The following is a 14,384-nucleotide window of genomic DNA, read 5'->3' on the forward strand; positions in this document are numbered from 1 at the left end:
GTGATTATATGTTCTTTACTCTCAGCTGCTTCTGGACCATCAGGATGCCATTGCCCCAGAGCATAATGATCCGATCCATGAGCTTCTGGAAGACCTGGGGGAGGTTCCCACTGTAGAGTCTCTCATTGGTGAGTGGATATAAAACTATGCACCCAGTCAGGGTGGCTGCAGTGAAGGTCTTGCAAGTTCAATTAAGAACTTAAATTTCTCACTCGAAATCACTTGTAGATTTCATGTACCATTGGTTTTATTTAAAATCCACTGTGGGGTGTGTCATGAAGCCAAAATAACAATATACAGGAATAAAACATGCTCAAGTACCTCTGCACCAAGGTGTCTGTACTAATTACCAAAAATAAAAATACAGTGACACGGGTGCTTGGGGCTGGAGCCGTTTGGGCACAGTTCAGACAATGTCCAAGGCAAATGACAATAAACAACCAATTAGAATACACTTAACACAACACAACTGTATTTCTAGAGCACTTTCAAACAGCTGTTTCTGTAAACAAAGTGCTGGACATGGAGGAACTTTTATACACACAATAATAAAGCAATAAATTAGGAACAAAGACAATAGAGAGCAGCAAGCAGTAAAACTAAGATCATGTCTGAGTCATACTGCGTCAAATGCCGAAGAGTACAAGTTAATTTTGAGACGGGCTTTAAAGACACACAGCATGGGGGCTTTCCGAATGTTGAGTGGGAGGTCATTCTAGAGAGAGGGACTAACAACCGAAAAGGTTCCATCCCCACTTAGACTCTGTTTAGGTCTTGGTGCTTCAAATAATGGCTAGTCAGCAAACCTGAGGCGCTGGGAAGGTGTGTAAGGACAGATGAGCTCGGAGAGGTATGTGGGCGCGAGGTCATTTAAAGATTTGAAAACAAACAATAATATGATCTTAAAAAGAACTCCAAACTATATAGGGAGCCAGTGAGGGGATGCCAGAGGAGTAGTTATACGATCCCTCTTACAGTACCAGTCAAGAGGCGAGCAGAAGCATTCTGGACCAACTGGAGATGCTTCATGGAGGATTGGCTGACTCCAAAGTAAAGTGCTTTACAGTAACCGAGGAGGGATGTGATGAAGGCATGACTTACTGCCTCAAGGTGCTCATGAGAATGGAGAGGTTTTATTTTAGCCAGCTGCCTAAAATGAAAGAAGCTGGATTTAACAACGTCAAAATCACTGTCCAATTTAAGACCCAGTGAGTGTGTGTGTGTGTGTTCATGCATCTTATTATATATATAGTGTCATATCCACTATATAAAACAGCAAAACCCTACACTGAATCACCATGGTGGTGTGAGGTTTAATTTTGATCGTGCTTACAACAGATCTCTTAGATCATTACCACATAGGCATAGTCATGCTGATGAGGTGATACCAGAGCGAGTGGGGCAATCAGGCCAGTCATAGACGAAAAATAAGTCAGGACTCCCCCCAACCTTAGAGCACAGACCTATCATAGCAGAGGTCTGGCACCGCCACCCCCGGACAGTAGGGCTATATACATAGGGCCAGAGCTACCAGCAAAATTTTAGTTCGCTGACAAAGCCTCTTGGATGAGGAGCGAAACTTCCGACACCTTCAAAGAAGTACAGATGACGGCTGAAGAAACCTTTTCATCGATGTCATACCCACTGTAGTTTATGCACCCTATCAATGTCACACACTCAAAATTCCCATGCCATTAATGAGAAAAGGAAAAAGGGTCGCTTGTAGGAGGTTGGCAGCTTGAAGAAGATAGAACAAAAATGGTTGCTGAGCCCTAATATAAACTATTACAACTCTTTACTCAGTGTTGTTTTAATGGGTCAAACAGGTGAAAATCCTCTCCCACCCGGTGACCCCAACAAGGAGCAAATGGGCAAGACTGAGGTTTCCCTAACACTGAACAACAAATTTGATGTCCCTGGTGAGGCCAATAGTGAGGTGGATGCCAAGACCCTCCTTCTTAAGTAAGTTCATATTATTTGTAGAGGTGTCAAACTATCTTGTTAACGGCGATTAATTTATCACAGTCCGTTTACTGCATTAATTTTTTTATCGCGGCAATCTAAATTTTAATCCCAGCATTTATTGTTTCTGTAGGTGGGTTGCCTTTTTCTAATAGTCCTTTTTATGTGTTTACCTCTTGTGTTCAAGTTGTTGAGGGTGGGGAACAACTGTCAGTCACAGCCTGAAGCAGACATTATTTGGCTGCCGTTATGTTGGGGCTTATTTTGTCTAAATTTATATCGGCTCATGTTGGAGTTGGGCGGGATAATCAGAATCAGAATCAGAATACCTTTATTCGTCCCGCAATGGGGAAATTTGCAGTCCACAGCAGCAATTGAAGAGGGATGGGGTTGGGGTGGGAGTGAAAGGATAGAAAACAAGATATTCTAAGCATAACAAAATAAAAATGTCAACTGTATACTGTGCAAATGTAGATGTGCAAAAACCGTTCTATAAACAAGACTGTACATAGTGCAGAATCAAGAGATGCATTTAGATATATTGCAACAACCCATATTTACAAGTGTCCAGTTTTTTTTTGTTTGTTTTTTTCACATGTGATCATTGGGAATTGTGAAGCCTGACAGCAGTCGGTAGGATAAGTAAGCAGCGGTGAGCATGTGAAAGTTCTCGGCAAAATGAATGGAAAATTTACATTCCAAAATCGCCCTGATGACACAATTGATAAAGGTAGAGGATTGTGCCTATTTGGTAAGCAGGTTACTTACCACCGAAGCAGCTCAAATTTAGCCTCCCAGATCAATGCAAAGCAAACAGTCTCAAGGGCAGCCACAGCTAAGAGTGAGCGAGCCATACATCGCAAAGCTGTTCTGCAAACTAAACACGAGAAAACCCCACGTACGAGGCATAGTTGATGTGCCCTCTTTTGAATCCTCAAAGTAATTGGTGTTTATTTCAGCAATTTTAGTTTGTCATGATGAACAGTTATTCCTGAAGTACTCACTTACAGCAGTGTGATTTAAGCGTCTGTTTTATATTATTGTTTATCTGAGGCAAGTTCAGTGTTGATTGAAATTTGTTCTGACTATTTTTGTTATGTTAACCTAAGCATTTTAAGGACCTGGTGTTCTATTTCATTTTTATTTTGTAATTATTTGGAGATTTACAAAAACAAAACAGTGATATTCCCCATTTAACCAGTCTCAAATACAGCAGAAACTAAATGGCCAGGACTACATCTGTCCAAGTTTGCTGAAAATTATTAAAATATGTTTTAACGCCACGTTTTATTTTGTGTTTTGATCTGCCTCTATAATGTAATAAATGGTGTGAAATGAAAATAGTGTTTTTCTCAGTAATTTTTAGACAAGATTAAAAATGAAATTAGATTATTTGGTGAAAGACGAAATTCATTAATCACTTCACAGCACTAATTATTTGATTTATGTATTTTACATTATCATAACTGTTTCATAAATGATTTTTTTTTGCCTTGTCCTTTTAGCACCAAGCGGCTGATTGTTGATGTTATCCGGTTCCAGCCTGGGGAAACTCTGACAGAGATATTGGACTCATCAGCTGGTCCAGACCAGGTCATATTACAGACTTTTTTCCACGTTTTCTGTCAGTTTGAATGTGTTATGCCTGCAGGGAAACAATACCCATACAAAAAGACAGGCAGCATACCGACAGAGCGCTAGCTTCATCTGCATTGCATTTCATTTGAATGGGAAAATTTCCCTTCATGAATCATTTTACCAAATGCCAATTCACTATATCTCATGTTTGTGTAATATTAATTGCTTTGAGCACATCAAATCTTTAATCCAAGTGTGTCTTCAAAGTAAAAAACAAAACAAAACATGGCTTGAGTCAATAGGGAAAAAAATAAGGTGGCACTTACTGTATTTTGTTCTGTGGTTACAGGAAGCAGAATACCAACGTGCAATGCAGAGAAGGGCCATACGTGATGCGAAGACCCCAGAGAAGATAAAGCAAGTCAAACCAGTGGTGGACGATGGCCTAACGTTACAAGGGAAAAAAGAGAAGATCAGGAGTAACCTCGAGCGGCTAGCAGAGCTTGGCAAAGTGAATCCTGAGAACCGCTATCAGGACCTCATCAATGACATAGCCAAGGTGAAAAAACGTGTAATGTACTCTTTGTGTGGCAGTTCTTATACTAAAAATTGTATACAGTTGAAATGTGCCTGCGTGCATTACAGGACATCAGAAATCAGAGACGTTATCGCCAGCGTAGAAAAGCTGAACTTGTAAAACTGCAGCAAACTAACACAGCCTTGAATTCAAAGACCAAGTTTTACAATGTGCAGATTGATTCATACAATCAGTATATTAAAACGTGCATGGACAACCTGGCTAGCAAGGGCAAGTAAGTGTGGTTCACCTTTCGTTTTTATTGATCACTTCTACATATTGAGCCTGAGGATCCTTTGATGTATATGGAATGATGATTATTTTCCTTTCAGATTGTCAAAGCCTGGTGCCAACAAAGCCAAGAAGAGTAAACAAGTTGCACAGAAATACACTGCCTCGCGCCTATATGAGAAGGGAGTTCTCATTTCAATTGAGGATCTGCAACCTAACCAGTAAGTTGTGCACTCGGCAACATATCATATTTGTGACTAAAGTTTGTCTTCAAAATGCAAAGAGCGAGCACAAAATCCCATTACAATGAAGTTGGGCCTTATTTAAAATGGATTTAAAAGGGGAATACGATGATTTGCAAATCATTTTCTACTACAATTACATTACAGGGACACGATATTTACTGGCAACCATTTAACGGTGTCCCCCACCGACATCCCTTGGAAGGATAGAGCGTTGGGTGGGTGGGTGAGTGAGTTCAAGTGGGTGGGGGATTTGGATGATGGATGGATGGATGATGGATGGATGGATGGATGGGACAATATATTTAATATTTAGGCATTTTTCCTATTGCCACATTTTGAGTTTGATACCTGCAAAATGTTTGAAAAAAAAGCTGGTACATGGGGACAACAAAAGACTGACAAAGTGAATGGATGCTTGACAAAACAAAAACAAACAAAAAACAGGTGAGTGGGAAGCAGATAAGTGTTGTTATTGGGTGTTAAAACAGCATCGCCAAAAGACTCCATTTTTCACGAGGAAGGATTAGATTAGGTTCACCATTTTTTGAACAACTTTTGGATTTCATGATTTCTGGTCCATAATATCATCAACGAATTAAAATAATTTGCAGGAATATCTAAGGGCGTACCATAAAAAAGGCCAACACTGTGTTAAGGATATTGCCATGGGGGTTTAGAAACACAAAAAAAATCTAGGCAGTTAAAACTCTGACATGTGAAGTGAAAGCTATAGAAGGGGTGTCCCAAAGGTTTGTGGCCTGAACGATACAAAAGCCAAAATTCACATTTCTATTTTTCAACATAATCGTCTTGGAGTTTGATGCTTCATTTGTAAAAGTCCATCCTGGAACAAGGTTTGATCACATCCCTCATGGAATGCCTCTCCAGCAGGGGTGTCAAACACATATTTGTCGCAGGCCACAATGTAGTTGTGAATTTTGGGAAACCATATTCACGTTTAATCACCTCCATATGTTACATACACAGCGCACAACAAATTGATGAAAACTAGTTTTTGAATCTGAAATAAAGAATAATGACTGTTATTGTGGATTACATATGCCAATTTCAAACGGTGCTTCAGACTTTAGCAAGCATCATGGAATTTGTCATGGTAGATTTGCTTTTGTGGGCCACATAAAATAATGTGATGGCCCTGGTCCTTGACTTTGACACCTGTGCTAACAGCATCTATCTTACCAAGTGGATGTACTTCTTGTGCTCCACCATAATTTTCTTTTGTGTCCTCTTCGTCTTAACACAAGCCTGTGGTGAGGTATTTTTGGTCGCATAATTGCAAAAGTACTCCACTTGATAACAAACCACAGGGTGACGAAAACTAGTCCGCCATCCACCGTGATCTCCTTCTGCTCGATTGTAATTTTCTTTAATGTCTTCTTAGGCTTAACACTAGCCTATGGTGGGGTCCTACTGGGCCCTCCGCACCCTGCCCACCACCTTTTCCAGCTACTCCCCTCAGGCAGGCACTACCTATGCATGCACACCAAATCCAGAAGACATTTAAACAGCTTCTTCTCCCAAGCCATTAACTCTCTAAACAGTAACCCAAATAGAACTGTATAGTGCCTCCATTTTTCTTATGATGATAGTAGTGCAGCGTGTTCTACTGGAGGCAAATTCTTAGTTTGTTCTACATATTGGCAATAAAGATGATTCTGATTCAGATTCTGATCTCCTTCTTCTGCTCAATCATAATTTTCTTTGATGTCTTCTTAGGCTTAACACTAGCTAGTGTTAGCTACCCCATTAGTGGTGGGGTCTTTTTCGGTCCCATAATACCAAAAGTACTCCACTTGATAACAAACCACATCTGCTCTCAAAGAAAAGTGGTTACAAAAACGAGTCCGCCAGCCACTGTGGCACTTTGTGGTTTAGTCCGTCCGTCAAAAATTGGTTCAAATGCCAAGATTATATTCTCACAAATTTAATGTTCTCAAGGCGAAAAGTTCGTGAGCTCAAGCGTTTGTAAACTGAGATATCACTGTACAAGTATTTCAATTGGTGCTCTTAAGTCAAGTTGCAAATTGAATGTTTTTCTCCACGTAGGTTCAAGAATGTTATTTTTGAGATCTCTCCGGCCGAGGCTGTTGGAGTCTTTGACGTGAAGGCTAAGTTAATGGGGGTCCACTTTGACACGTTACAGTTAGAATACCAGGTATGCTCGCTAGAGGCTTTTACATACAGTACATTCGTATATTGCATAGATTGTTTGTTCTGATATTGTAAATGATTTGTTTGATTTTGATTTGTTTCCTTGCTTTCTATAATGCTCTTAGGATCTCCTCCAACTGCAGTACGAAGGTGTGGCAGTGATGAAACTCTTCGACAAGGCGACAATAAATGTCAACCTACTTATTTTCTTGCTCAACAAGAAATTTTATGGGAAATAGAGAAAACAGTTCAAAGAAGGCAACAGACTGATATGACCACAAAAAGGCTTGCTGAAAGCCTCGTCCTAAATGATTATGATTGTCTTAATCCTTTCCTGACGTACTTGCCTTATGTGCCTTTGCAAATAATTTGTCCATCATCATCATATGTGCATGGTTTCCAGTGGTACTCTCCCTTTGGGGCACTCCGACCAAAACAACAGGTATTTGTTCAATGATTTTATGTAACTGCAGCCACGGCAGATGTTAAAGAGTTGTATTTTTTCCTCTTTCAATATTAATATCTTGTGCATAGGCTTTGATTACTTATAAAAAAAATGTGTTTTATGTAACATTGCCTTTTTTTTCAACCTGACATTTTTCACTGGGTTGTGGAAAAGGTCTATTGCTTAACTTCATTATGGGTATTTGTATGGTTTGTGTGAGAGGCAGACACACATACACACAAAATCCTAGAAAACAGAAACCGTATATTTTATTTTATGTTATTTTATTTTTTAAACTATATTCACAGATTTGGATTTGATCCACCATGCCCTATGTAGGAAAATATTTTCTATAGAAACATTTTGTTAACCTGGAACGCTGGCCCATCTTCTTCCCCTCCAATAAGTTCAAACTAAATATTTTTTAGGTACATTTCCACCATCTAGTTACGCAGATTGCAAACAACCACGTGCAGCTGAAAATCAAAACGAAAGCTCCTTGCTGGAGAAGACACTTATGGCCTGACATATTCCAGAATGGCTTCTTTCTCTTCTCCCTTTCTTCATCCTGGAAAACCAACCTGGCTCTGAAAATCATCTGGGTTTCTTTGTATTGCTTCCTTTGCAGTTTTGCATTTGATTTGACAACGGATTGAATTTCTTTTCAGATCTCGAGTTGTTCATTTGTGTCATACAGTACTGTATAAGGAACATGCTCATGTTGCAAAAGTTAAAAAAAAAGTATCTGTACGACATAAAATGAAATGCAAATATGTGGACTGGACGTACATTTTATGAAAAATAATCTTGTTTACAAAGATACCCTTACTAACTAATTATTTATATTTTAGTTTTTGTCAGTGCGTTATACTGTCATTCATTTTTGGAATGCTTTTATAGATCATATAAATTGAACTGAAAGATGCGCGGTGTAATATTGGGAAGATCTAGTCGCTGTCAATTTATGATGACTCTTGTTATATCTAAATGAATATCTGAGGGATCAACTTGCCTTTCATTCCACTTTGACTTTATTTGACAGAATGTCAGTATTTAGTGTTATGTTCTGTAGTTCTGATGGCGGTATGGTTCATCATATTTAATGTGCCTTGTTTTAAAATAAGTCGTAATTATTATGTAATGACGCCCTCCCCACCAATCTGATGTTTGTTTTGCAGACTGTTCTGAATGGATTGGATTGGATGTGCCTTTATTAGTCTTGCAGTGGAGAAATTTACATTTCACAACAGCAAAGTTATGCAATGCAAGTCTATTTTAAAAAGCAATATTCTTGCGAGTTCAATATTTAATCACTTTGTACAGTGTTGTCATTTTAAATGTGGTTAGACACATTTAACGAAAATAATAATTGCACACAATTGGTGATGACGTGTTTTCAGGAAAAAAAAAACTGTATGTCATTAAGAATGAACAGTACATTATGTAATGTATTTGAATATCCCAATGCAGTTCCAAAACAGTAAGTTTAATCACTTTTATTTCATTGCATAACAGAAAATGATATGCCGAATTAACATGGTCAGAAACAAGGCCATAAATTTCGCATATCACCGTTTTACAGAACTGCCGTGTGAACGTTCTGGTGCTTAAATAGTTTTCTTACGACGGAAGGCCGTTGTCGCCTCCGTGTGGTCTTCTGGGTAATCGATGGAATTTAACAAGGCAATGTTTTTCTCGCAGCAGAGACTGAGAGATTGGGGATGACAAGACGTCGAGTCAGACCTGTTTTATTCAAGACATGTCAATTGACATATGGTGTGTTGAAACAGAAACAACCAAGCAGAAGAATTTGGCTCAAATCTGTGCGGGGGAAATGAGTTAACCTTCGGCGTCGCTTGTTTCTCTTCATGGAGTCATCGGATCGGAGTTTGAGGTCTCAAACTGCTGCCCGTGGATTAACGCCAAAATCGACTTCACTGTAATCTAGCTCTGAAAGTGAGAATTTGTGGATTATACCCCCTTCAAGTACGTACATTTACGTGCGTAAACGACTTTTTTTCTTCCTTCGTGGTCAGAGAAACTCGACACTGAGTGAGTCTGGATAAGACCAGCGGACACTTGTTGAAATACAATTTAGCGAGAAAAGCTTGGCTCCATTGCTTGGGAACTGAGCTAACGTGTTAGCAAGGTGTTTGATAACGGGGCACTTCGCTTTCTTTAGTAGAAGAATGAAAGATCTTGAGCAAGGCTTGCACAAATACATGTCTGACGATTATTTGCCGAAGTATAGTCGTCGCAAATTGGCAAAGTGTTTTGGTGCATGATGGTCCGGAAGGATTTGACACCAGTTTAGCTAACCTAGCGCCTAGCTGCAGCGCCTTTTCTATCCGTTCACCTGCATATGTTGTAAACTTTGACAGCTACGTCAACGTCAAACTCCTCCAAGTGGCTGCTGGCAATGTGTCAATATGAAGTTCTGTTGTATCATTAACTTTACTTCATCGAAATATCACTGTCATAATATTATTTTTCAGTGAAAGTCATCGACATTTACTTGCAAACACTTGGTATTTGCGAATACGCCATACAGAAAATTATTTAACAACTTCTCCATTATTCAAACGTTGATTCAGTAATGCGTGATCTTTTTATATGCAGATATACAACTATTTTTTTACTTTCTCGAATGGAGTGGACACCGACAAACCTTGAAAAATAGATTCGAAGGACCGCAGCCAACTTCCCTCCCCAAGAATTAGAAGTTGTAGAACAATGTCCGGCTCTCCGGGCACTGGGGGTTCGAACCCCAGGAAATTCAGTGAAAAGATTGCCCTGCATAACCAGAAGCAAGCAGAGGAGACGCGAGCCTTTGAACAGTTGATGACGGACCTCACGGTGTCAAGGGTAAATATTCTCGTTATTCTGTTGTCTTGTTGAATGAGACAGGCTGCTAACAAAACGACGAGGCTCCTAAGTGTGTCTGTTTAATTAGTACACAATGACGTTGTTGTGTTAAACTGTAGCGACTTTCGACCCCGATAACCCTCCATGCTTTTTGGAATAAAACAAGGATCATTTTAAATTATACAAAGTCCAGACTATAAAATTGCACCTATCCGTAAAACAGGAAACGGGAAAGTGGTTCAAGTGTCGCTTGCGGTTGGTCACCAGTTCCCCATGCTGTGCATCTGAAGTACTCCAGAGGGAGTGGAATTGTGGCGTCACGTGCGCAACGCGGCGCTGTTGTGTATACGCCTTTGAAGTGCGCCTTTCAACCCTTTGATGTCTTTGATGTGCGTCTCAGCCTGATGCATTTCCCACGCATGAAAATGGGTAGAAGTAGCCGTCGCGGGACATAGAGATGCGCAGAATCACTCGGACTCAGACACACAGACTCGCAGAGAGCCGCACAGTGTCGGACGGAGTTCACAGCACGACCTGCTCGACTCTACGCTGCGATCAAGCTCTGCGTGCCACTTGCCTGGGAGATCTGACAACGAACCTACTTACAAATGAAGAGAAACATTCAAACTCTTTATAATATGCTGAGCCTTGGGCTGAGTTTGCATTTGGTAATTGATTTGAATTGGCTGATTCTCTTCAGTTTCAACTCATTGATGCTCCATTGAGACATTGGAAATTCCAAATAACTGTTCTTAATTTTGGAATGATAATTATATCTAAATTGGAGCATGAGTTGCGATTTTACCATATACAGGTAACATCCGATTTATGACCGGGTTCCGTTCCGACCAAATGGTCGTAAGTCAAAATGGTTGTAAATCAAAACCCATTCAAACTGTTTAATAGAGACTCAATGCTAAATAACTTGCACATGACCTGATTTGGACGCCACGGGGGCGGGTGTGCATACGTCTGGGTCGGCGGTGTTCTACCGGTTGTTCTCTCCCCGGCGATATCCCGCTCTCCGCGCGGCCCGACCCCACGGCTGTCTGCGGCGCCGACCTGCCACCTCGCCCCAAAGCCGAACAAACTGTGTCAAAGAGGCAGCAGCGCCGGGCATGGGCCCGATGCGGCGTTCTCTTGGCGGCGAGTGCTGACGCCCACCCACATCGGCTCTCGTCCTGGCCGCACTGCGGCCGGCGTCGGTGGGCATTCCCGCCTCGATTGCTGTGCAAGAGTGAGATGCTGGCTGGCCAAAATTGTTGTACGCGTTGCTGCCAGCGCAGTGCGTTGCCAGGCGTAGAATTAAAATAAAAAAATAGGGTCTGGCGGTTGTGGTCGTAAGTACAGGTGGTCGTAAATCGGATGTTATCTATATAAACAAAAGCTTTACACTCTCATAATTACTGATGACGACTTCAGTTATAATTGCATTTGTCCAGTTACTGTTTAGTTGTCTTTTCAATAATGGAATTTGACATATCCTGTTATAATCATTGTAGCGCTAGCTCTGTACTCACTTGAACCACTGTTACTGATTTGTATATGTTTATATACAAATATATGATTTGTATATAATCTCCAGCACCAGGCGCTCAAGGACATCTGCATCGTTGTACACTTGTGTTACTACATGTCTGATCACTTTAAAATCGTTCACCTATTTTCTGCACCAACTGTACAACTGTTAGCGTACGCCTGTGTAAAATCTCAGTGTACAGGAGTGGCCGGTCCATCTATAAAAAGGTTTCTTCAGCCATCATCTGTATTTCTGTCATCTGTTCGCGTATTTTATTCTACCACTGATCACTTTGGCTCTGCTTGATACCTTGCACATTGTTTCAGTTGTTCCTAGATTAGATTAGATTAGTCCTCTAAAGCTGGAGGACACTGATTTGCTGTGGCGACCCCTTCAAGGGAAAAGCCGAAAGGAAAAGAAGAGGAGAGATTAGATTAGATTAGCCTATACTAGTGTCCATACTTATTTGTCATGTCTTTTTTTTATGATGACACAAGTGCAGCGTGTTCTACTGAAGTCAAATTCTTTGTGTGTTCTCCACACTTGGCTAATAAAGATGATTCTGATACAATTAGATCCAAAGGTATTTGGCCTGCTACGCTATTTCTATACGTAATTTTTTTTGAGACCGCCACAAAGAAAACAGCTCGGGTGTGACTGCAGACAGTTTAAAGGAGAAACAAAAATATCTGATGGAGATGTCAAATTATGTAATGGAGACCCATCTTGATTTTATGTTTTTGAAGGCAGATGAATCAAGAGCTGTAAATAATTAGCAGTTGAATGTTGCAGCATTTGGTGATGCCAATGGTTTACACCAAGGGTGTCCAAAGTCTTGTGCCCAAGGCTTTGGACACAATGGTGGGGAAGATGCCAGTCCGACCTGGCAGACCCAAACGTATTGTGAAGATATATGGTGGAATCCACTGTCAGAAGAACCTTCTACTCCCGCCTCTGGCAGAGCTTTTCCCATGTCCATTTTCATTTCCCATGCCATGGAAGCGAGGGACATTGAGTCGGAATGGACCCTGTTCCATGCTTCTATTGTTGAGACGGCCAGTCTAACTGTGGCCGTCAGGTGGTTGGTGCTTGTGGTGGCGTCAACCCCTGTCCTGGCGGGTAGACACTAGCAGTAAGGGATGCTGTCAAGCCGAAGGAGGAGTCCTCTCGGGTCTTTATGGGACATCAGAGGCAGCTGGTATAGACTGGCCAAACGGAATGCAGCTTCGGTGGTCCGCGAGGCAAAAACCGGGAGATGTTCGTTGAGGCAATGGAAGCGGACTTCAAGGTGGTGTCAAGGAAATTCTGGTCCACAATCAAACATCTCAGGAGTGGCAAGCAGTACACCATTAACTGTGTAGAGTGGGGATTGAGCACTGCTGGATTTGACTCGGGACACTGTGAGCCGGTGCGGAGTACTTTGAAGACCTCCTCAACTCCACTAACACGCCTTCCTTGGAGGAAGCAGAGTCGGGGGACTCTGAGGTGGTGTCTCTTATTTCTGTGAATGAAGTCAATCTCCGCTCCATCCTCCCTGTGTAATATTTGCAGGTTGGCGGCAGGTCTGCATAGGTTTTCTCCGGGTCTTCCGGTTTCCTTCCACATTCCAAAAACATGGATGGCAGGCTGATTGAACATTTCAAATTGACACTGGAGTCACTGGAGTGTGAGCGAAAATACATGAGTTTGTTTCTGTGTGAATGGGGCGTCCGAACACATTTGTCTGATCACCCGAAGTAAATAAAAAGGCAGAGTTGCTATCATTTTAATTCATTTGAATGTCTGTCTTTTGTTAAAAGGTGATTGATCAAAGATTATTGGTGTAATTATTTTCAGACCCCTCATTGAAATCATACAACAGCATTCATCGATTTTGAAACTCGGTACATACACAAGGCGACCCACATTATTCGGCACCCAATCTATTTTGTAGAAATTTTCAGACTTTCAAGTGCACTTTTCATCGTGAAAATACAGTCAGTGTTACCTGGTTCCATGTTTGTCAAGTCAGGAAAAAAAATACAATAAATAACAAACAGACAATGTCTGTGTTGATACAACATGGTCTTGCCGGAGAAAAATAGTGCAGTGTAGGCAGGAGAAAATGTCTTAATAATAATAATAATAATACATTTCATTTCTAAGCGCCTTTCAAAACTCTCAAGGGCACTTTACAGTCACAGGATATTTTTTTCTGCGGGTGCATGTACTCTCGCGCTCAATTGCTTTTAATCGGTCAATTTATTTTTTATGGGGGATATTAGAGGTATTCGAAGTGCTCATTCCATGGTTTTTAATGTGTTTTTTTTCCGTATAAAGTTCCACTTTTCTGCTTCAAACATGATATTTTAAAGTAGTTTTTGCATTCCTGTCCCTTTGAGGAATATGTTCTTTTTTCTTACTGACAGGTGCAGTTCCAGAAGATCCAGCAGCTTCGTTTGTCTCAATCACGACCACAGTACTACGGCGGCTCTTTGCCCAATGTTAATCAGATTGGGAATACAAGTTCAGAATTTCAGGTGGGATGTTGCTCTACTGCTCATTATGATGTTAATCATGTCAAGGTAATGTCCCAAAATGATTAAACGTTTTGTTAAACACAGTATATCTGAATATAACATATATCAGCCATGGACTCCTTAAATGATGGAAGGCGAGGTTGGGTGGGGGGCACAAGTTTTCATTTGCGCTTATTTGGGGCACATAAGACTGCACAAATCTTTATTAGTATAGAAAAGTTGTTTGTCCTCACATTTGTACATCACAAACTGAGGTGCAAACCTCAACACT

At 40.8% G+C, this 14,384-nt stretch overlaps 2 protein-coding genes across 4 annotated transcripts in view; both read left to right on the plus strand.

Moving 5' to 3' along the window:
* iqgap1 (IQ motif containing GTPase activating protein 1) overlaps positions 1–8,217 on the plus strand; it is a 56,246-nt gene extending 48,029 nt beyond the window's left edge. Inside the window, exons 30-37 of the mRNA XM_088991904.1 lie at positions 26–128; positions 1,827–1,962; positions 3,468–3,555; positions 3,890–4,099; positions 4,186–4,352; positions 4,450–4,569; positions 6,661–6,769; positions 6,891–8,217. Of these exons, the coding sequence (XP_088848030.1) occupies positions 26–128; positions 1,827–1,962; positions 3,468–3,555; positions 3,890–4,099; positions 4,186–4,352; positions 4,450–4,569; positions 6,661–6,769; positions 6,891–7,004 (1,047 nt within the window). The 3' untranslated portion in view covers positions 7,005–8,217. The remainder of the gene's footprint in view (positions 1–25; positions 129–1,826; positions 1,963–3,467; positions 3,556–3,889; positions 4,100–4,185; positions 4,353–4,449; positions 4,570–6,660; positions 6,770–6,890) is intronic.
* Positions 8,218–8,757: 540 nt separating this feature from the next.
* The window catches only part of crtc3 (CREB regulated transcription coactivator 3), a 55,697-nt gene continuing 50,070 nt past the window's right edge, over positions 8,758–14,384 (plus strand). The window contains exons 1-3 of one of the 3 annotated variants that reach the window (XM_088991907.1): positions 8,758–9,196; positions 9,830–10,075; positions 14,003–14,113. In XM_088991907.1, coding sequence (XP_088848033.1) covers positions 9,944–10,075; positions 14,003–14,113 — 243 coding nt within the window. In that variant the 5' untranslated portion in view covers positions 8,758–9,196; positions 9,830–9,943. Of the gene's footprint in view, positions 9,263–9,829; positions 10,076–14,002; positions 14,114–14,384 lie in introns of all 3 variants that reach the window. The other 2 variants (XM_088991906.1, XM_088991905.1) reach the window with 2 other exon arrangements.

The sequence above is a fragment of the Hippocampus bargibanti genome, linkage group LG03 (genome assembly GCF_051943395.1).
Source record: "Hippocampus bargibanti isolate YZ-2025 linkage group LG03, ASM5194339v1, whole genome shotgun sequence".
NCBI lineage: Eukaryota > Metazoa > Chordata > Actinopteri > Syngnathiformes > Syngnathidae > Hippocampus > Hippocampus bargibanti.